The 23,913-nt window shown below is 39.6% G+C and overlaps 1 protein-coding gene across 1 annotated transcript; it reads right to left on the bottom strand.

The window, feature by feature from the left end:
• Nucleotides 1-2,300: 2,300 nt before the first annotated feature.
• RB195_002704 (uncharacterized protein) lies at nucleotides 2,301-2,663 on the bottom strand (the record flags this gene model as incomplete). The annotated part of the gene is made up of 1 exon (XM_064200081.1): nucleotides 2,301-2,663. The coding sequence occupies one exon, from the start codon at nucleotides 2,661-2,663 to the stop codon at nucleotides 2,301-2,303; it is 363 nt and encodes a 120-aa protein (XP_064055962.1).
• Nucleotides 2,664-23,913: the final 21,250 nt, after the last annotated feature.

The following is a 23,913-nucleotide window of genomic DNA, read 5'->3' as shown; positions in this document are numbered from 1 at the left end:
CCAAATAAATAGTAATATAATGAAAGGATAAAGTTTCTATGAATCCGCTTGGGATGCGCCCCCACATCGATTCAGAATGGTTTGATGTTTACGAGTGTGTAACCGGTCTACACAATAACCAGCGAGGGCTACCCTATGTGTAAAGTCAGTGTTTTTATCCTCCTAGACAAGTCTGGTACCAATTTATCGACTATGAAAAGCTTGGTGAGCACTAGGGCGGATTCGAACCTCCGACCGATCGTGCAGGAAGCGGAACCTCTAACCGCTGCACTGCACCCGCCCCAATAATATAATAGTTCAAATACATATAATAATAATATTATTATAATAGTTCAAATAAATATTTCTCCACCACTTTTTTCTGTTTTAGTATAGAATTTTGAAAATTTTCAAAGGTTTGGGATGCCATTGCGTACCATTTACGAGTCTTTGGTCAATAGAGAGGATGTGGTCACTGCTCCGAATGTAAGCAGTTTTAGAACGTAAAAATTTGAGAGAGCGATGTTTTTTTTTAAATTTTCATAGAGAAAACACATATATCCAATTTCTCTCAGACAGTTAAAATACGCTAAGCTCTGAGCTCCTGAGCACTGAATCTTTTGTCTACTCTTGTATTTATTGTATAGATTTCATTTTGAATACAAAAAATGCTCCTAAGCAAAGTTAAACGAGTTCCAGAGCGAAATATGTAGTAAATTTAGTGCGGTGTCCTTGTATGGAAATCACTGTGATTGTACAATGTATAGAATGTATTTGTACTAGAAGAAAATTCTCCTACAAAGAGGAAATCAAGAACTTCTTTGGAAAAGTTGTAAAATGTAAAACATTTGAATTTTAGGGTATAAAATAAAAAATTCTCCCTTTTTCTACGTCCTGGCTCAGATTATGCTGTCAGTATTTATCTGTAAATTATGCATCAATATATTCTCGACTGATATTTTGAGAACGAATGATCACTCATTTAGAGACGAAGGCGAGGATGCACACATCACGTAAAAATGCTTCAGTGGATTTTTTAAAAGGAAAATAAGGAAATCTCAAAAAACAAACGCCACTCCTTAAATGCTTAGTATTTTTAATTCAGTTATCGTGAGGAGTTTCGTTAGCAAATTGTTCTTCGGTGCCCCGTTACCACGGTAGGTGTTTCTGACTTCTAAAATCTGCAAAGTGTACTTAATGTAGTCCATAAATCCCCTTCGAGGTGATCTTAATGATTGAGATTCCCAATCATTGCGTGGGTTCCAGAAAGAAATTTGCTGCACAAAGTTAAGGACAGGAGAATAGTGCGTACGGCGTTGATCAATCCCCTTAAAAGTGTCCTTATTCAATCGAGTTCAATTCAGAATCGTTTGAGATTTATAAACACATGTGTAGCATATACAATGACTTGCTGGGGTTAGCTGATGTATCAAATCAGTGCTTTTGTTCTCCCAGACAAGTCTAATAGCAATTTATTCACCACGTGAAAGGTTTGGTTGGCACTGAGGCGGTTTCGAACAATCGACCGCTTTCGCACCTTTTACTTACTGCACTGGTTTCAATTTACATCGGGGGTGAGAACTCGCTTGACGACGACGGTTCTCCGACCGCCAAGGAAATACGGCCTTCTAATTCACCAACGGAATATTTATTTATTGATTTATTACGCTCAACTAACTGAGAGACCTTTATTAAAATCGTTTTATCGGCCACAGAGGCAATGTGTGGATCAGATTGCAAGAGCCGAACAACTGCTGGTCAGTGGCAGTTTTTACTTTGTCTAGGCACTTTTTTATATAGTACTGCGCCATGACCTCTGAAGTGAAAGATATCATTTGTGGGATCGAATATTAAACAGGGAATTCAGACATCAACATCCAGCTTGCTTAACGCCTTAAGGATATATCTTTTTGATGCAACTCGAAAGAGGTTAGGGTTAAGGAGGTTTCCATTGTTCCGCTAGAAAAAGACAGGAACAAGACATGCAGAAGTGTACCGATAGACATCTACAACACGGTGCGGTAATGTGATCGTGAACCGTGAACACACGTACGAGAGAAGGGATCGCCACTGTGATTCATTTAGCAGTTCATTGGCTTATATTAGGGTGGTGCAAAAGAAACTGCCGATTTAAAGGTAAATTAAAAAAAAAAACATAACATCGAAGCGAGAAATCTTTATTCATCGAAATGTTCGCCACAAGCATCGATGACCTTCCTCCATCGAACGCGAGGAGACCGAACGCCATCTTCAAAGAACTGGAAATTCTGGGACTCAAAATAGTTGAGCACCCAGTTACGGACCTCATCACCAATCTTGAACTACTTCTTCTTCAGAAAGTGCTGCATCGAGCGAAATAGGTGATAATCTTGGAGCCATGTCAGGAGAATATGGCGGGTGAGGCAGGCATTCTCATCCAAATTCTTCGATTTTCTGCTGTGTGATTTTGCCTGCGGCTTAGCCTGCAAGAGCTTCATCGAAGTCAGGTCCGCACCCTGGTGGTCCATTGCTTTGTACACTCTGCCCAGCCGATGAGCACACACGTCCACAGTGACCATTTTCCATGTTTCAGTAATTTTCCGCGACTTGTGGCCTCGAACCGTGCCCGTAATCTTCCAAAGTCTCGCCTCCCCCTCGAAATCGTTGATATCAAGTCTGACACTGCCTGAGAGACAAATTGCCATCCCAGAAAGCAGCACAGAGAGAACGATGCGATTCGTCGGCCGACTTTCCAATTTTGAAGTTAAACAGTAATGCTGCTCGAAACAAAAATTTTTGGTCGACTATGATCTAAATAAAAGATATAAGCATTTTTAAATAAAATACACAACAGCCAAAAATTCAAAAGTCAAAACAAATAGCAAAGAAGTATGCAAAAAAACATTTAAAAAATACCGTTAGCATTGCTCATTTCTCATAAATTAGAGCTGATACCCATCGGCAGTTTCTTTGGCACCACACCATCCTAATAGAGCACTTTCTTGGTTATCAGAAAAAACCATAACAACTACTCTAAACATGACCACGATTATTAAATCTTTGTCTTTGAACCCGCACATACAGTAGGATTGCTAATTCTTCGACAGAAGACGAAAACGGCGCGAATCCGCGTATTTTTCGTCTTTTTTTCATAACTCGCCTCAATTTGATCTTCGTTATAATATCTACACATCAATAGATTCGTGAGCACGAGCTCTACCAAGTGAGTGTAATTAGAACTTTCAAAACCTATCAAGGAAGCAGTTTCCGAAAAAATTACCTGCGGGTACATATTAACAAGGCTGAGTCCGAGATAATCGAGCCCCAAGGATATATGATTTTTGACGTGGACATATTTTTCGAAAAGTGAAATGATGGTTAAATATTCGTAATCTACATAGTATTACGAACAATTTGATATCTCGCACAGCTATAACTCCATGACTCTGAAGATCTTGTAAATTTGACTAAATTGACATATTTGAACTCCAGGAAGGACCGACACTATCAGCTTAAAAATTGTTTTCTTACAAAATATGCAAGAAAACTATTTGTTGTAGGAGTCGACAGATGGCTAGCCTAGTTTGTTAGCGATTTATGAACTGTCAAAAATTAGAGTAAAAAATGCAAAATACCGAAGTCGCAAATTTAGCTGTAAAAAACAGAAAATCCTGTTGAGCTGGAAAACCAAGAGATGAGATCCTCCGAGTCGTCGTATGAGATTCGCGTCTTTTTCGTCTTCTGTCGAAGAATTAGCGATCCTACTGTAGAAGGATAATGGCTGAGTGCGGAGCAAAACAAAACTTCTCCTCCGGTTGTTTCGGGTTCTAAATGCATTTGTTTTATAAAACAGCAATTTCAAGGAGGTATGCGTTGATATTTACCTTAATCAAACCTTCCGACATTTTCGTTTCGCAAGGAACGAGAGTATCGAAATCCCACCACGTTCGTTAACCTAACATCCATGGAATCTACATTTTTAACTGTCATAACGAAACAGCTTCATGAGAGAAATCCTTATGCACATATCTAAGTATCTCCGAGCATCATTTAGTAGAATTGCAGACCGTCGCAGTCCGTGTCACAGTGTTCAGGGGATGTACGACGTATCGCGGACGAGCGATTAAAAAGAGGGTTTCGAAATATCCTGAGCACACGGATCAGATGAAAGAGCCCACGAGGAGAAGCAGCTGAGGGCTTCGAAATATCATAGCGGTCGAGAAACAGGGGTATATCAACCGCGAGTCGACGTAGTGAGTGTGCTTTTCGTTCTGCTCAAGTCATTTATTCGCTTACTGCTGGAATTGCTATATTTTGTGTTTTTGGTATACTATCGTTACATCAGAGCTTCAAACCACCGCGTGTGTATCAGAAATTGTTGACGTTGTTTTTGTTCGCTGCTGTTCTGATTAAATCCAGTAGTAAATAATTGGCACTAAAGACTTGCGTGGCACGGTAATCAGCTACAGACACACTTTTTTACGACGAATATTGCTATGTTAAGATTTTGAGCACATACAAGATAATTTTAAAAGAGGTGAATAAAGTGACTTACAAGAATGGCACAGAATAAATGTGATTACGCCAAATTAATACAAAAATATTTTTTGGAAGTTTTCTAGAACGCACATAATAATTGTGAGCCTTCTTTTACTCACCTTTTGTATTTTTATGCTTTCAGTTTCTTCGTGCATTTGTTCAGCGGAGGAGAATCTACCACTTCGTTATGCTCATGTACGGAAGAAGAAGAGTTAAGAGTTTGCTTTTGGTCTTTCCTGTGAAAATTTTCTTTTGCAGGATGGTCGCTACTCAAGAAAGAAGAAAGGAACTTCTGTTTTTTGTCGAGTAGATCACACAATGCATCTATGACTGTAACTACAGAGGCGGAAAAGAATTCAGTCGATTATACGGGAAGCTCTATTTTCGACACGAGCAAAATTTCGGGTCCAAGTGCCGGCCATAGCATCCTCGCTCGGCTAGTACTATTATTCCAACGAAGCACAGGAAGGACAAGACGGATTTGTACATATGCATGAATTTTATTTTACAACATCATTACTTTTGTGATAGTGAACCAATATGGTCCTTGAGAGTTTTGATTATTATTGGGAAGTTATTGAGAAGTTCAAAAACGATATACGTGACAGTGATGTTAAAAATCTCCTGTAGAGAAAACATCAAATGATTCTATGAATAATTTGATGTTACATCTACAGGAGATCATTTTGGGAGATGCTCACTGAGCGCGGTGCTATTGGAAGGATATAATAAAGCGACACGTCCGAGATGTTCACTTCATTCGACTACAAAACAGTCCGTACGCATGGGATCAAGCTGACTCAAACTTTTACGTCATAGAAATCACAGATAGAATGCGAACAACATAACACTTTTTCTCAGGCTAAATTGGAAGATGTCGTGTTCCAGAGTAAAAGAGACGTCGGGAAATTGGTCAATGTCTACAGAAATTTTAACAATTTTTGTTAGTGATGGATAGAACAGATTGTTAGAGTTGCAAACCTTAGATTATTTCTTAGGATGTTGTATTCTCCAAAATTTTGGACCAGAGCGCGAAATTGTTTTTATTCCACCCATATCAACTCATGATTCGTAAACACTAAACGAGTTTGCAGACAAGTGTGTGTGTGTGTGTGTGTGTGTGTGTGTGTGTGTGTGTGTGTGTGTGTGTGTGTGTGTGTGTGTGTGTGTGTGTGTGTGTGTGTGTGTGTGTGTGTGGGGGGGGGTGTGTGTGTGTGTGTGTGTGTGTGTGTGTGTGTGTGTGTGTGTGTGTGTGTGTGTGTGTGTGTGTGTGTGTGTGTGTGTGTGTGTGTGTGTGTGTGTGTGTGTGTGTGTGTGTGTGTGTGTGTGTGTGTGTGTGTGTGTGTGTGTGTGTGTGTATGGACAGAAATATGCTTACCCGAGTGATTTCAACAGCAACTCACTTCTCACCGCTTACTTTTGTCAAAAATATTTATCCCAGGTGTTTGGTTGAGCAACCTGTTCTTGATGTCCCCGGTTTCCCAATTTCCTGAACCTTACCTACCATTGGAAAGGATCCTATATCGAAAATTCCACACAGCAATGGTTTCAAGACCATTCACGGAAGAATTCTATAACGTCGACAATTCTACAATTCCTCATCTTCACAGGAGCAAAAAAAGAAGAGGCAGAGTCATTTGTGTCTAGCTATGTAAGATCAGTAGTGCCCTACGATTTCTACTTTTTATTCCTTATTTATTAATTTTTTTTTCCATTTCATTGGATTAAAACATCACGAATTTGGGAGAGATTTTAATGGTGCTCTCTGAAACGTTTGTAGCGAGCGCATTCTCATAATTATATGTTTTCGTCCAACATGCGGCAGGGATTTCAATAAAAGAAGAAAAATAGAGGTCATACACTTCGATAGATCTTACAGACTTATGTGCAGCTTCATTGCTATTTCCATGCAGATATCTTCATTTTCTGGGCAAATTTGAGACCTACGTATAAATTATTGCTTTCTCTTTTGTTCTATTACAATCACAATCTTTTTCTGCTTTGATAGTTATCTAGATAATCAGTTGATTAAACTTTCTCTTTGCCTTTTGAGTAATTTCGCTTTTCTCAGGAGTGGAAGAAAAACTTGCTGTGAAAATACATTTTTCCATGCAGCTAAGGCACCTTCTGGACAAGTATAACAGACCAGTAGTTTTCTTCGATGAAAGACCTCAAAAGCAGGTAACTCGTAGTTTTTAAATCTTTTTGGGTATGTTAGACGTGTTCTCTGGGCCATATGTACTAGGAAACTGAGGCTCTGATTATCTCATGCTTGCAATGGTGGCGCTGAGCCCTGAGCTAAATCCTTGTGCAAAATTTCATTATGTGAAAGCCTTTCGGAGTTTAATGCACGCATCCAGTTAATGGCTATGTCTACGGCCACCAAGAAATGTTGTTTACTCTCCAGTAACCTCCTCAGTACTACTCCTTCCTTTCTAACAAATCGTTTGTAATCAAGCTCTCATAAACCTTACTAAATAGTTAGTTGATAGACAATTCTTATGGCCACCAACTGCTTCTTTCATTAAGTTCTTACTTATCGTACTTATGAATTTTACAGCTATTGTACAATGAATTTCATCAATCTTCCCACAATTTTCTGATTTTTTAATCGTCAAACTCAAGGTCGGCACAAGTTGACAATTTGACTGCGTTTCATATCTTATGTTCGAATCTTCACGCGCAGGCAAGCATTGTTGTCTTCGTTCTTGTCGCAGAGTCCCATAGTTCCCTTTTTTGACTTGCTTGAGTCAGTTCTCCCGAGAAAAATAAACATTCAATCATTTACATGTTCTACTTAACCAACCCTTGCTTAATTGTACAATTCTGTGCTTTAAAAAAATGTGCTGGTTTCAATGAAGAAGAATCCATAAGCCAATTATGCACGCGGTTGGTTTGTTTGAAAGTTTCCCTGTCCATGTTGTAGAAAAAGAAATGGACTTCAAATGAAAAATATCCCGAATCCAGTAGTTTCCCGTCGACTTCCAAAATTGTCGCTTCTATCAAGGTTTTTACACGAGAACGGGTGTTATCATGCTGCATAGTCACTTGACTTCGTATTTTTGGTTTCATTAAATTGTTTCCTGAAGTTTTTGGCAGGGAAGTTAGGCAGCGACTGCTCCATTTCTGGAAAGCATTTCGTACCCGATGACGGTTTCGTGGTCTCACTCACTGCAACATACTGTTGTTTTTTTGGATGATGATTGAATTGACTGAATTCTCCATTTCCAATCCGATGTACTACTTCTAAACTATTATTTTATTTGTACCATTTTTTCATAAGAAGCGAAAAATTTTCCTGAAGCTCCCGCTGTCTTACACCTCTAACCCTAAATAAAGGAATGTACAGAAAAGGTTAACATCCTTCGAGTTGAGAATTCGCAGTTTTCGAAAGAAAATGTAGAACATAATCGGCCTCAGAGAAAAATTGAAAAAGCACGCTAAAAAGAAAAGATGGTGGTAAAAAAAAACAATAACAAACATTTAATTCAGAAATTCACTTGCCTAAGAAAAGTACCTTAGAAACTAACCAAAATTGTGCAAGAACTATCGATGAGCAGTGAAATACGAAAAAAAGACAGATGTAAATAAATTTCTAAAAAAAAAGCGAAATTCTCCCTCAGTCCAATTTCTTGGAGTGAATACACGATTTATTTCGTCTATAAGTAGAATGATTTCTCTCCAATACACGGTTATATTTAACGATGATATTATCGTTTTACACTGACCGGCGCCCTCAAGGCTTTATGATCTTCTCACTCATCACAGTGAGTCATGAATTTTTTTACGACTTTCCTGCAACTTTTCCGGCCACAGTTCGGCCATGCATTTTTTTTTACTGATAATGACATCCTTTTTTTGCACGCATGTAATCCAATTTTAAACTTCACAGCGCGAAAGCCAAAACCATGCCAGAAAGCATACATTTGCTTTACTTTTCGGCATATCCACACGCGCGAAATACACCTCTTGAAGGGGTGTTTTACAAAGCTGGCGTAGTTGGCGAACCTGTAGGGTGTGGATTACGAGTATGAGCGTGACACCGCTCAGTTTCCCCTACTCGTAAGAGTAAACAGCGTGGGAGATTGCGTTTGTGTTTATATAAATACTGAATATAATAAATACAATTAAAGAACCTAATCGGACGCTCAATATTTATCTCGGGATAATAGAATAAATATGCATAAGTAGTGCTATGAGAAATATAAATATAATATATGTATAAGATGCGTAAAAACGCTCCACCTCTGTGGACGCGCCGCATCCACGAGCGAGCGGTCGAAGATCAATGAGGCCTCCTCAATAACCTGGTCAGGTAAATCCAATGTATAGACTGCTAAGGGACCGGAACCTATACATGGAGAAGCGTTCTAACGTATCTCGTTGAAATAAAAGCGGTTCCCACGACGTTTTCAGGACGATTAGGGGAAAAACTGAGCAGGACCACGTCCATATTCGTAATATACGCCCCGAATTCTATATTTCCCGTCAGATGTCCACAGTACATCAGTTTCATGATACGGTCCCTTCAAGTCCTTCTTTTATCGGGAACGAATTTCGTGAATTATCTTGTCATAAGGATTTATCGCAAACCCTTGTTAAAAATAAACTAATCCTTTCCATTCTCGTATTGTTAAAGGATACTAATGACGGATTAATGTTAGTGTCAGACCGAAGTCTGAGACCACAACTTTTGTTTCTTCCGTAATTAAGGATCGATAATTACAAAGAAGGTTACAACTTGATTAATTACCAGTATGTTGACCACAATGTAACAAGGATCCAAATGCAATTTGGCCACCACATTTACAGAACTTCTTCAACGTAAATCGACTGCATAACCAGTTTCTCATGGAGAACTCATTCCTATCCTACGCCATGAAGCAATAAGTAACTTTCTTCTGGGACATATATGTACAACCGAACTTTTATCAATCAAAACGCTTAGTTGTCCGCATGGCGCCCCTGAAATAGGAGTTTCGGTTTTGACTTTCATCACTAGCTATCCTTATCAGGTGATCTCATAGCTGAATCAAAGGAAGTGAATCAAATATGCGGGTGGCGCATGTTCTTAAAAAAACGTATATCCACTGGAAACTCCATGGGTGCCTGGTTACAGAATTACCAGAATTATGCTAAGTACTGGTGCAAAATCCTTTATATTCCAGCATAGTACACTTAAGAAAAATCTGTAAAAATTTAACGCCAAAGCAAACCATTTCTTTAACAATTCCTACTGCTGGAACATAAGCGAGTCATTCTTTTTCCTCCAGAAATATGCGACGTTTGTTTAAAAGATAATATCATTTTATGAAGTAGTCACCCCAACAATATGAAGAATTTGCTATTGATTGCAGAGAAGGGCGGTGACCTGAGCAAGAAACCATATTATTAGTCAAAACGGTGCAGTTGCGCATGCAGCTACACTCGAAATGGTGGAGCTGGCGACTGCGATCAAGCGAGACCCTCAGCTGTCTGCACAATTGCACTGAGCTCAGCATACCACGAACCTGACGTGGTGAGGGAATCCGCGTGAAAAACTAGAGATGAGTTGTAGCTTTGGAGTGGATCCGTAGTAATTCCGCTCATCTCTCCTCAACCGTGGTAGAAAGCAGCATGGAAGTCGCCGTTTCCCTCACGACGATTTCTGTGGCAACGCGCCACCCTTGCGCACGTACTGCATCCACAGCCGAAGGGATAAGAACGAAGGGCGAAGTCCTGCTGAAGGGACTGGAACGTGTACAGAAAAGATCGTTCTAACGTGTCTCGTAGGAACGAAAGAGGCTCCCACACCCGTTTTTTGCGACGACCGCGGAGAGATGAGCGGAACCACCCTGGATCCCACAATCTACAACCCCACATACCACGAACGAAGGCAGCATACCACGAATCTGAGGTGGTGCGGATTTCAGGTGGAGTATTCGTATACGGGAGTAGATTATGGAGAGGGGTGTGGTTCTTCCTAATTGCCGTAAAAAACGGCCCGGAAGATGCGGCGCCGCACAGGGCTGGCGCGCTCCAACCGAATTCCTTGTTGAAAATAGTGCGCCGGAACGCTCGAAGCCGTATCTTCCGGGCCGCTTTCTACGGCAATTAGGAAGAAATGGACGGAATTACCCTCCTCCCCATAATCTACGACCCCGTATACGAATACTCCACCGGAAATCCGCACCACTCCAGATTCGTGGGATGATGCCTTTAAATAAGCCGATGAGGAGACACCATTAGTCTTTGACCTCTCTCTCGTGGATATCGCGCGTTGCAACTGCTTTCGTACTAGAGGACGCTGTCTTCCAAGCCATTTCTGGTCACCACTTCTTTTTTTCTATACGTTAATTTGGGAATTTATTTATTTATCTAGTCGGCTACGTCAGCCATGGATGTCCGATCATCACTCCCGTTTTCAGCGCTCCTCACCATGGATTAGATATTTCTACCAAACCGTTACCATGTTCATTATTATCATTATTCATGATTGAAGCATGGAAAAGCGTTTGCATGTCAGGTTTTATTTAACCGAAATAGACTGGTAAAAAGAGAGGTCAATAAATGGATATTTTCGCCAAGATGGTTTTCTTATTCGTGCTCAGAGTGCGCCATGAAAAAGTTTAAAGGCAGCATACCATGAATCTGAGGTGGCGCGGATTTCAGGTGGGGTATCGTATCGGGGTCGTAGATTGTGGAGATAGGGGTTCCGCACATCTCTCCCTGCATCACTGCAAACAGCCTCCTCCAGAATGCTGTTTTGTACGACGCCATATATTGCAACGATCCACGCATTGTGCCGCCTCCGCCCTACGATTCGTCGAAAATCAATTCGGGCTGCCCTGATAGGCAGTAAGGGACGCTACGCTTGCAAGGGTGGTGCGCTGCAACAGAAGGCGTCGTACAAAACAGCATTCAGGGGTCGGCTGCTTGCAGCGATGCAGGAGACATGAGCGGAACCACCCCAGTCTCCACAATCTACGACCCCCTATGCGGATACTCCGCTTGAAATCCGCACCATCCCAGATTCGTGGTATGCTGCCTTTAACTAGGCTTAGGCAAAAAAGCGTAAAAACCGAACTGCTCGAAGGAACACAACATTTCTGGAGAAACTGATCATCGCAATCGTCACACGCGAAAACCATAACTGGCATGGATCTGTTACGTCTAAGGAAGAGTTCTTCTGAATCACCGTGTTGATCGATGCGATCGTGAAACGAATTCGTCCCGCATGCGAAGGATATCCTTTACAAGACGTGTCCCAAAGCGATTGTGTGCAAAGTGTGGTAGGAATTTATCTGCTAACATTTGTGCACGGTCTAAAGGTACGAACATACAAACCATGCATACATAGATGTTATTATTTTTTTATTATTCTTAGCGCTACTACTGTATTATATTATATTATATTATCACATTATATTATTCTATATTATATCACTATTATACTATTATTATGTTGTCATATTATTACTGTTGCACACATAGATTTTGTTGTTATTTTGTTTGTTTAGTGGATTTTTCTGCTCTATGTATATTGATTGACTTGATAAACTTTCTTTCTAATGTTCGATTGTTATATACAGAAAATTCTCTAAAAAAATACCTTGATGTTACTTCAATAAGACATTAACTGAATGAGAAATAGCTGACGAGAAAACATTTTGCTTCTCTCACGCAAAACCGATCCAGTGATTTCGCTGCTGTGAAGGATTGCACTCACGTACTCAGACCATTTGGCTGGAAATCAATCACCATTTGAATGAGAGAGGAAATTTTTTTCGGATAAAGAGAAGAATGGTAATGTGGAGCAATGGTCTTTTATCGTTGGGATCAGATGTGGCTGAACGTCGGTTTTTGTCAGACACGTTGTAAACGAATGGAAAAGTATGGCTATTCTCGTTCCGGAGAGAAAGACTGAAAGAACGTTTTGAAGACAACTAAACTGTCTGTTTGATTTCGCTATCTTCTAGAAAAAACGCATATTCTAAGATATTGAAGAAAATTCTTGCCTGCAAAAACGCGTAGTCAAAAGCAAATCTTACTCAATTGGAAGATTACAAGAACATAGGTGGAAGAAATGAGATTAATACCTGTAATTGGCATTTTTCTACTGTTTTGCCAAAAGATTCGTTAACTAAGCATGAAGAAAACGTGCACTTGCTAGGGCACTGCCGTTCATTTATTTATTTATTCGTTTATGTACTTTTCTATTATTTTAGTTTTTCTATCTATACTGATACATAAGAATTCCTCTCCTATGAGCACACGGAATGCAAAGAAAATATGCCGAAGATGTTTGCGGTAAGCGCTACAAATAATATAAGAAATCGGGATTGGAACGTGAAAAACTTTTTGAGATTTAGAGCAGATTAGGGGCAACCGCCCCAGTCCATGTATCATTCAATGGTGAGTAATAAAATCTTAAAATATCAACAATGCAAATGCTTACCAATCCATTGTAGTCCTTGAAATTTACTGCGGTTACAGTAAATGAGGGAATATTGGCTAAATCTCCACTATGAACTCACATTATTACCATCGAAGAGAGTTTTGTTTAGAAAGTTAGAGAATCTCAGTGTCGAGGTAGAACGTTCCCCAGAATGAGAGTATAGTAACCTTACAGGCCCTGCAGGTCCTCATACATAACTTTGTCTATGAATCTTACTTCTTTTTTCGTACACAAGTCTACGTGCAATTGCACCAAGCACATAAATCTTCCAAGACAACTGTAAACCACGCCACGAATGTGTTGGTTCTGAAGTGTGCTCTGTGCACAAAAACTCGTTGCATTCCGCTGGCGAAACGAACGGCCACAAAAAAATGCTGTTTGTTTGTTCTCACTTACATTCTGTGACTTAATCACATATTTGGTATTGTTGCTCCGTAGTGCTGCGGATGAGGTCGTATGCAGAACAATGGTGATATGATGAAGAATCATGTACTTAGGAAAATTACACAAAATAAACATGACATCTTCTTGTGATTGAGACTGTTCTGTGTTCTATTCTCCTACAAGCTGATTAAGAAATATGATTCCTTTCTTAAAAAACCGAAGAACGCTGTTTTGGATGATTTTTTCACCAGCGTTTCAAAAAACTCGCAACATCCCTTCATTATATTAGTATACCTGATCCTTAAGTGATAAGGGGTAAAATCTCTGGCGTATCAACCCGCCATAGCACCAACTAATACTTTCATCCCTCCCGGGTCGATAAGTTGTTGTTGTGGTTCGGGTGGATAACAATAACAATACCGACTTGATACCTCAATCTTACATTCGGTGATCGCAGTAAATTTTGGATCTGTGCCAAAACTTTCTAGAGAAACATTTCTGTTGTGTTTCAACTAGACTGAAATTATTTCCATCTTTTTCAAATGTTTTCTGTTTACACAATCGAGGCTCACGCCCCTATTTGAAGTGTACCTTCAACAAATATTTTGTGTGCGTACAAATTCGACCAAAGATTTCGTTAGACTAATTTCATTTTTAATGAATATCTGGTTAGGAACTCCGCAAAAACATCAATAATAACACTACTCGGTTGGAACGGTTAAAGATTACTACGAGATTGTCGGGAACTCTTCACGAAGACACAGGGCTAGAAATGTAGGTCACGAGTATGGCGACACCAATTTTCGCTAATTGACCTAGAAACGGCTCAGGAAACGCTCTTGTCGATGGAACTTCCCTACAGTGCACTTGAGAACATGTCAAGCATGCGACCGCGGGAATACGCATCGCGCCTGCCGGAGAGCGGGAGGGTCATTGCCAGCAGCGCTTTGATTGTCCGTTCGCACGCAGAAGCGACGCGTATGTAAACGCTCGCATACATGACATGTTGTTGGGCGCCTCGTTGGAAAATTGAGCGTAATCGTGCTTATATTCGTGATCTACATTCTTAATCTTTTCCCGCAAAGAGATCCAACATTGTCAATTTTGTGTCTTGGTTATTTTTTTAAATGAAATTCAAGCGAACTTCATTCGTTCTATGCTAATTTTCAATAGGAATTTAATTCCTATTAATGTTTGGATAGTCCAAATCCGAAAAGGTCGCTCGTATTGTTAGTGGTGGAAGCAGTCCTGCTGTAAAATGAAGCAGGAGCTTTTCGGCGAATGTGTGCATGGGCCCATATTCGAGTCCAGTAATGCGGTTCAGAAGATATCACCACTACTCTTTAAACATACATATAATTCGAGTTGTGGAGTTGCGAAAGTGAAATATACAAAAAAGTCAATATAAGCACACAAACTCCTATCTTTTTATGGAATTCCCGGGTTTACTGTTTCGCTACACAAACATATCAGTTACACACTAAAAATTGCAAAAAAAGAACGACTAATTCTATTAATTTGATTCGAAACGCAAGGAGGATTACGGTAGTTCACTGGCTTCGAGTTGTTAACAAGGAAGAGTTCAATAACGCTGCTAAGAGGGTTCATATGATCCCATGTAAACATCAACCATTCTCAGGAAGTGGCCTTGAATCGATGAGGTTCAGATTAGTTTGACACAGTTCCCCTTCTCGTAACTAAAGCAAAATCAGCGAAAATAGGACCTCGGCGCAAATCCTACAGAACTAGGACGCTGCTATTCAGAATGTCTGCCCTACTCGTTCTCTGTTTAGGTGCCAAACGCGCACCAACCATCAGAAAAAGACATCTCGGGGTCGGGGAGCAAATATTTGCACCGTTGCCACAAACGCCATTTCAGACCGCTACTGAGTACACTAAAGCGGCGTACAGCACGATGGACATCGCCTTAATGCAGCCGCTATCCGTCCCTGGATAAGCGTTCACCGTTTGGACCACTGACGCTCTTTTGATTGGAATTACTTTCGCGACTGAGTTATCGCTTATCGCAGGGAGTCGCTGGGAATTTCGGTTGATTACAACCGGAAACGAAGAAGAATGACCACGTGATGCGTCCAGAGGTTTTTTCCGGTGGTCTGAACGTTCGCTAGCATTGTATTTTCGTTTTTGACGCAAGCAGGCGCGCTATTATTTAATAGCGATCGCATCGCGATTGTGATGTGCAGGCGCGGTCGGCTCGTGACGGTGATGCAATACAGAAGCCCCGAGCGCTCCGATATGCACGCAAGCAAACCGAAGCTTCATCGTCGCTCCGGCAGGTGTCGTGCCTTCGGCGGTGTTTTTCCATCGGTTCTTGCCCTTCCCATGACTTCGATAATCCGACAAATGATAGCATTTATAGCGAGACCATTGGTTCGCCCCTCCTAGTGCCGAGATAGAGTTTCCATCCAGATGTGACTCTTTTTTTTGAATTTGACAGAACCTTCACCAAATTTTACGTGCTATACCCTTCTCTCAATCTTTTTTGTTGTGTTCTCTTTCAGCAGAGAAAAAAGTACAAAGAGTTGTTTAAGACTATTGCTCAATTACAAATTTACATACATTTTATTCTTTTTCAATGGAAAATCATTCTTTCGTGTCGTATCGTGTCGTCGTAGGCTATCGTTTAGCTCCGTCCACTTTCCCCGCCGAGCCTATCTAGTTATCTGTGGTGAATTTTGCTGGTGTTCTCTTTGTTTATAAATATTTTCACATCTCCCGCAGCGTCTGCTGCCCTTTATTCCTCTAAAACAAGTACTGAGAAAGTTTTCAAGAACTTAACAAGCAAACAGATTATGTTTCATGTTAGTTAATTGTTTGCTAAGCTACAATCCACTTATAACATTTCCACTTAATAACGACTAACGGCAAAGCTGTTTTCAGTGCCATATAATTATTACGTACTACATGTTACTATCTTTTGACCCAAAATCCGGATCCGACGATCGTCGCAAACCGTCGGAATCCTCGGGAATGGACAACATTTCCTTTTGAAAATACCGTTCGTAAGCAAATGAGCCGCCAATTTCAGGTATAATTTCAGAATCTAAATTCGACAATAGAAATGAAAAGATTCCCTAACCTTCATTAATTACTTTCACATCTTCGCAATTCTCCCGTTGGCATATCCCGAGGATCCATCTCCGTGAAAGGAAGAGATGTTCATGGGATTCGCGCTGATTTCTCAAAATTGCACAAAATTTTGTAGTCTAGCATCATCTCATATGCACCTCCTGATCTAGTTTTACTTACTCTGAATTCCAGAAATTGACTCCTTCCTTGTTTTTCTTGCCATCGCTTTCCATTTAATTTATGACCTAGTTCCCACGCGGATTTACCTACTCTACACACCACAATTACCATTTGCGATTGTTGTACCTCCTGAATTTTTGTTCAATTTTGATTGTGAAAGTTTGTTTACTCGTAATCTAACTCTAATTTCTTGAATTTGTCCATGAGCCCACTAATAAAATATCGTTCACGAACGGTTTAACCAACAACGGAGCAGATAACGCTTAGTCCTTATCAGATCTGCAAATTCAGCAGAAAAAACAAACTGAAAAACAGTCACGTGATTCCCATGAGCTTCTATAGGAAATATTTTGATCACTTCGTCCAAAACCTTTCCATCGGTGGCTATATCAACCACTTCAATGACTTAGGGATCTCATTTTGTCATCGGATCCCTGTCAAGCCCGGCCGTGTGCGGAAAGGTGACGTAACGGTCAATGGTCGGAGCACAAAGCAGTGCCGCCCAGTTATCGGATGGATTGTGGATGATAGAGAGATTACAAGAGATAACAATGTCTCGTTGGTCCGTCTGTGCCGGACGGCCGAAATTGTGCCCCACCTGGCTAAACGAAAAACGCAGTCTCAGCGCTAACACTGCGATTTTTTACGAGCACATTCGTCACCCCCGCAGATGTGTCGCCTCTCGACAAAGCGGCCATGCTCTCCCGCTCAAAGAGGCGAAGCAAAGTTTTCCCGCCTATTTTATCTGTTCTCAAAAAAAAGATCCAGAATATAATTTGGATAGTTTCTCAGCTATTTTCGTCATCTTAAGCAAGAATTAAACTTTACCGTATTAAGTAAGACTTTATGAACTAGCTCCGTTCACTGTCCTAGAACTCTTTCCTTTTTTTAAATTGACGGGATGTTGCCCACTTCCGATCGTTGACCGACCACTGAGAGTATACGGAGTGAGATGTGTTTTCCAAAGAGATTACGTGACTAGAAACCAACCACCGCAGCTACAGTTTTTATGTAAATATGGTGCGAACCGTTAGGATCTGTGATTATATATGTCTTGCTTTTCATTGACGGTTGATATCCAATTGCTAGGTCCTGTTAACCAAAGAGAAAGGTACACTGTCCATACCTACCTGCATGGATGTCGTAAATACCTTAGCAATCGAAGCGTAATATTGACAAATGAATGACTAGCAGCTTTTTTCGAATAGAATAAAATAGAGTTTTCTGTGGATAGTACAACTCTCGGTATAACATATTTTACCAAGAAAAAGTCAGGGCCATTTTTTCTAGCTGCGGATAGACTTTACACACTCCAATCGATAGTAAAAAATGGCAGAGTTTTACTTCAGATTCGTTTTCAGTTGATTCATCCGCTATTTCGTTTCTCCCATCAAAATGTGGAGAAAGTTTCTATTTGAGTAGGAGAATTTACTCAAATGACTTGTGAAGCCACAGAAAAACCATTTTTCTCAGCTCGTCAATGTAGATTAGCACTGAAAATCTCGAAAAAAAAAATACATTCCAAAAAATATAGTTGGCATCTGTCCAGTCGCACCTTTTAATCAGCTCCCTTTTATTCATGGGTTTATTAAGACCTATAATGCGAATGGAAAATGATTGCATACCGGGAACAGGCGGTCCTGTCTTTCCCCTCGTTTGCACCACGGAAGTAGGCCCTTCCTTCGTGGTACGATAATCCGAACGTCCCCAAGAGAGAAAGAAAAATAAGACCGGACACAAATAACGGGCATTTCAATGCAATTTTTTGCCGAGGAGATACGATGGAGTGACATTTTCACAGTTTACACTTTCTCAAGATATTATAAAAGTTCTTCGATTTTTGAGAAGAGAGGGTTCATTTTTACAAAGAAAAACTAAGATGAATTTGTTGGACTTCAGAATAGTTGAAGGTCAGTTGAAATATGAAATATATCGGTATTAATGCGGAGTGTCAATAGCTCGGCCGAGGTGAAAAATTGCGCACTTCACTGTGTGTCACGAGATAAGGGTGAACGCATTGCCTTCGCGTTGACGGTTACTTCCGAGCAACGAGTTAGGATTTTCCTCCGGATTAGGGAAAACAGCGTTGATAGCATTCATCCTGTTCACATCGCTTCAAGGAGTTTGTTAATGAGCGCTCCCCGGCTGCGAATCACTCCGTCGACTCGGACGGACGGACCCACGGACTCGCACTGGAATGCCGATGGCTTATCTAGCATACTTTGATCGTGGTGGAAAAAGAAATGGCTTATCTAGCATATTTTGGTCGTGCAGGAAAAAAAAACATGGCAGTGTGGTGAGCAGACGACGACACAGACGAAGTAGGCACGTAGTGAACTCCCATCCAGTTTAGGATTGCCTGTTAAGCGGGAAACCTTCTGTTATCAGATCGAATTCAAACGATCTTCGGAGCTATGAAATTTCGAACGTGGCGTCGACGTCTACGGAACACGCTACACTGCTGTTAATTAACGCAAGGCCACCGTAATATTCCTCTTACTGACTAATCAATAAATACGGTAATTGTTTCCTAGTGATTAGTAGCGGCTAATCCATTGATAAGAGAAAAGGTGCAAGGTCACACGAATGGTCCCGCGTGTCTGCCACACCACTGCGCACTCTCCCGGAAGGTTCGTTACGCAACCTGCGTCTGTCTTCGCCAGACCCCTCGTACATCCATCATAAGCATCGCGAGAGTCCTGTAGTTCTATGGGTTATCGATCGACTGTCGACGTTGGCAGCGTCATTTTCAACGTGCCGGAATGGGATGCGTCGCGCTTCCTATGTGATTCTCTTTTCTGGATAAGAACGTGCATTTATTTATTTGCTGTCAGTGCTCCTCACCACAATGCTTTTTTTGCTTTGTCTTGGGATTTAACGAACTATTAAATTGAATAATAATTAATTAATAACGAATTAACCAATTCGCGAATTGTTTGAGAATTTATCGCTCTCTTTAACTTTTTCGCGGAGCTCTTATGAACGATTCGGCTTAATTGAAGAGAAAAAACCACCCACAACAAGAGAAAAATCGTTCTAGCAGAAATGAAACGAATCCCGTGGATTAGTCATTGGACGGGAGTGGCCCTGCTCTGGTCATTTCGTATAGCTGCCGTTCAGTGTAATTTTTTTTCGGAGTCACTCTTGGAATTTGTCGCTCCATCACTCGTATGTTTATTTGGCTCTCTTGGCGTAATTTTGATATTCAGCCAAAGTTTTTCTTCTTCTTCCTCATAGACAGCTTTCAAACTTCCAACATTCAACGTTATCGGCACCGCCGTTCGTCTGAATGGCGCTTTTGAAAACCTCCTCAAACTCGTCATTTCCCTTTCCTTTGCTGTATTGCTCATTTTTAGGATCTTTTGTTGCGTCATAAAAAGTGTTATATATCGAAACATCGAGAAAGGTACAGTCTCCTATTCTTCCGCTACTTTTTTCTGTTTTTTTTTTCTCTTCCGCGAGATCAAAATATTGTTGGCCATTTTAAACTACTCCTGCATCAATTTTACCATAAATTTATTTCGCACTGATTCACTATTAAGTATAAAACTCTTAAAATGCTCTTAATTTTTTTGACAGAATGTAACTACGGTAATTCGCAAAATCTTCTAGAATTTTGAGGATTTGACTTCAACATTGCTCACGTATGAAATTTCAACGTCTATATCTTGGAAATCCGTACTTTATGAATAAAAGAAAATAAGAGAAAAGAAAAAATAATGGGTCTTGGCCATTTCCATTCTCAGAAAATTTGATCTAAAAAGTTCTAGGGCTCAGACGATCCAAGAAAGACAAAATAAGGCTACTGTAACACTTGCAGTTCCTCTTGTTGGCTAAATGACTAAAATTATACATAATGTGATTTTTTGAGCAGCATTAGGTATAAGATTCGCGTAAGAGTGGCTGTTGTTCTTAATTTATTTTACTTTAGTGTTAACAACGAGATCCCTTGACTTCCTCATTTTAAAATCGCAATGTGGCTGAACGAGAAGTTTTTTGGCTTCAAACTGTAAAGTACATCCCGATTAATCTTCCAGAGAAAATTTTGTCACCGTTAACGGCTTCATTGAAATTGGAATTTTAGGGACGAGCACATTCTTTTCCACGTTTCTGTACTGATTCCCTACTTTTTTTATTACTCCTTACATTCATTTTTCTCTTTACATTTTCTTACCATTTAAAAAAGTTCAGTTCCACTTCTATAACGACTATCTCCAAATTACATAGTGCACAAATTCATTGAATATCTAAAATATTTCTAATAATACCCAATTCTAAATTGAGTAAATATTATGGAACAAATAACAAATTGCTAGTGAAGTACAAATAAGTAACAACTGAAATTAAGTCGGTGGAGCATAAATTTCTCGCCTACCCAATCTCAGTTTCTTTAGATCGCATTCCCTTGCATGGTTTAGGAAGATTTTCAAAAGTTTTTCAAAACCGAGTTCACATAGAGTTGATTCAAATTTTGCAAACGCTGCTTTTCCTTCGTTTCATGACTTTCGCAAAATTCCACATTTTTTTTTGACAATATGTACCCTAATACCTCTAATACATCAACGCAGTGCGCGCATCAACTTCGTCACTTTCGATTTTATCGCCCAATTCCGATGCACTCCTTTTTCTTGAACTCTCACACTATGTTACCAGTTGTGGAGAAAGTGATACTTTTCTTTTATTTCTAATTTCTTTTAATTTTCTCCTTGTAATTCATTTCGTTATAATTTTTAGGTACCCAGTTAGAAAGGAATTTTAGCAGCTTTCTTGTTTTACATTTTTGAGAGGGCACGAATCCAAAGAGTATTCATTTTATATCCAAAGAGTTTCCAGAAATATTGCTACTGTATCAAGTGAAAACAGCGTATGTTGCATGTCTCAACGTAACGAAGTCCTTTATCTTCTTCCGTCCAAAAAATCTATACGTAGAGAAAAAAATTTATACGTGATAGAAAGAATTGACTCTGGATTGTAAAACTTACCGCTTGACAGTTCTTGGTTCTTTTGATAGTTCGATAGTTCAATAAATTTTGGGCAGGACACTGAAAAAAAACGAAGACCAATTTCTCTTTTCTAGTCTTTCAGATATTTTAGAATACTTATGAAAAAATCGCAGGATTGTACTTTTTATTTTAACTTTCCTGCTTCTTCTGAACAGTCTCAAAGAAAATGAGAGCTCTTTCATTCTAAATTTTCTTTTCATCTCTCGTATATAACGTTCCAATTTTACTTGAATTCAAAGATGTGACTAAGTTCTTTCTACCACCCATATCTTCCATCTCCCATCTGTTTTCAGAATAATCAATGGCGTCGCTCGCTATCAGTATAAACATCATTGAAAGGTCGCACGTTCCTCGTGTCTTCATACTCGTTTAATAGACGTCTTCTGCACGCCTTTCTTGCAAGTTACGAATTTACACTCGTATGAGAAATCCTAGCCAGTTTTCGAATATTTTCTTGCCTTGTTCAGAAAAACTTTGTGTTTTTTTTCGTTGTCCTGCAATACTCGAAAAATCAGTTCCTTTTTGTGGCAAGACTGATCTTACTTGTTCTACTCAGCGCTCTGTTACCTCGCCATCATTATTGATGAATTCTCTCGTTTTCCTTAATATTTTTATTTTTTTCTAACGATGACATCTCTATGATGTTGTCTGCATCTGAGCGCAGCATTGCACAAAATCCCTGAACTCTTGATTTTTCCGTTGTTGGTTTTGAGATGGATACTTCTGGGATAGAGCGGCTGTAACGTGATAAAACGTCTTCGAAAACTGGCGACGTGGACTTTACATAAACTGTTCCAGCGTCTTCGCAGAATGTGAATATACGTGCCTTTGTATTTGAACCTTATAGCCGTTTATTCAAAATCTTGAAAAGTGAATGAAATGGAAGCAGGTAAAGCTGGGAAATTCATTCTGACTATTTCAGTTAAATGTCAGTCAAATCAGTTCCAAATTCAAATCCAAAATCAATCCGCTTATTTGCTCATTCAATGTGGCTTAAAGGTTCCCTCTCCTACGTCTGCGATCTCTTTTTTTTTTTGAATTCACCCACTTCCAAAATCCTGGTTCTCTCGCAAAGAATATGCCAGTTACATCAAACTTCTGTCCCTCATTTCCACATTTCCCGCTGCCTGGAAATTGTGATTTTAATTAAATTTCGTGATAATCCAGCAACTTTCCTACCAAATCTACCTAAAAATGATTTGTAAAGAGTGAAATAGCTTGATTGGTTGCAATAATGGAGTTTTTCGCTTTGAAACTTCACGTGTGTGTGAGCAAAATTTTCCAAGTCTCTGGATTTTCTTGCTTAAAACTGAGTCGATGTTGAAAATGTATTCCCGAAGCACATAATCAAGCACTAACACATCAGCTGATTAGTCCTTGAGTATCTACGTCAAAGAGCAGAAATGATCACGAAAAACTGACTTGCACATAGACGATATTCAGTTAGGATTAATTTTTCATTCTCCGAATCATTCGATAAATTTTTTTCTTCACATGGCAACAGCAAAAATGACAATACACGAAAATCCATCTCTCCATAAATCCGCTGGTAAATTCCACTTTCGGCCTTCTCTATCCATTTTCTAAACGATCACAGTTAGGACCTATCCATATAATTTTAAAATTTCTTTTGAATCTCTTGAACCTTTCATTGCTCCTGATCATTAATTGCTTGTAATGATTAATTCAAAATAAGGCATAGTCATAGATTTTCTTCCAATTTATTGCCCATACGATCCTTTTTTTCCTTTTCCTGATTACGTCCACAAATTAATTGTTCCCTTGTATTACTGTTTATCTCTCAAGCTGCTCTATCCAGTGCTCCAGTCAAGTCTAAGTATAACATAACCATCCAACTAAACCCTTTTGATACTGTTTCATAGTTACTGTAGCTCACTGAGACAGTTGTGGAATCTCCGTTAAAGTTCGAACTTTTTCCCAACGGATTACGTGTTCCATCTGTGATAGTTAGGTCCTGAGAAAGCAAAAAAATCTTTTTTTTTGCTTTACTCGGGTAATTGAGCGATTCTCTCTTTTTTCAACAGATGACTTAGAAAAGAAAGCAATAAAAGCAAAGAAGCAAAGATTTTTTATGTATATAGCACCTTCAGTATTGAGGCTACGTTGTTTTTGTCCGCAGATGTAACAACCCTAATTCTGTCAAGGAGTTGCAAAGTTTCCATTTATTTGGGAGAGAGAATTTCTAGCATATAAGACAGATGTTAAATGAGGTATTTATTATCAATATTATTCAAATTATTTTATTTTACTTTTTTATCTTTTGTTTCAATTATTACATGTGGAAAAATGCTTTGTTTAAAG

The sequence above is a fragment of the Necator americanus genome, chromosome IV, assembly GCF_031761385.1.
Source record: "Necator americanus strain Aroian chromosome IV, whole genome shotgun sequence".
Classification (NCBI taxonomy): Eukaryota; Metazoa; Nematoda; class Chromadorea; order Rhabditida; family Ancylostomatidae; genus Necator; species Necator americanus.
Note: the sequence above shows the minus strand (reverse complement) of the source record. Positions and strands in the feature narration are given on the sequence as shown.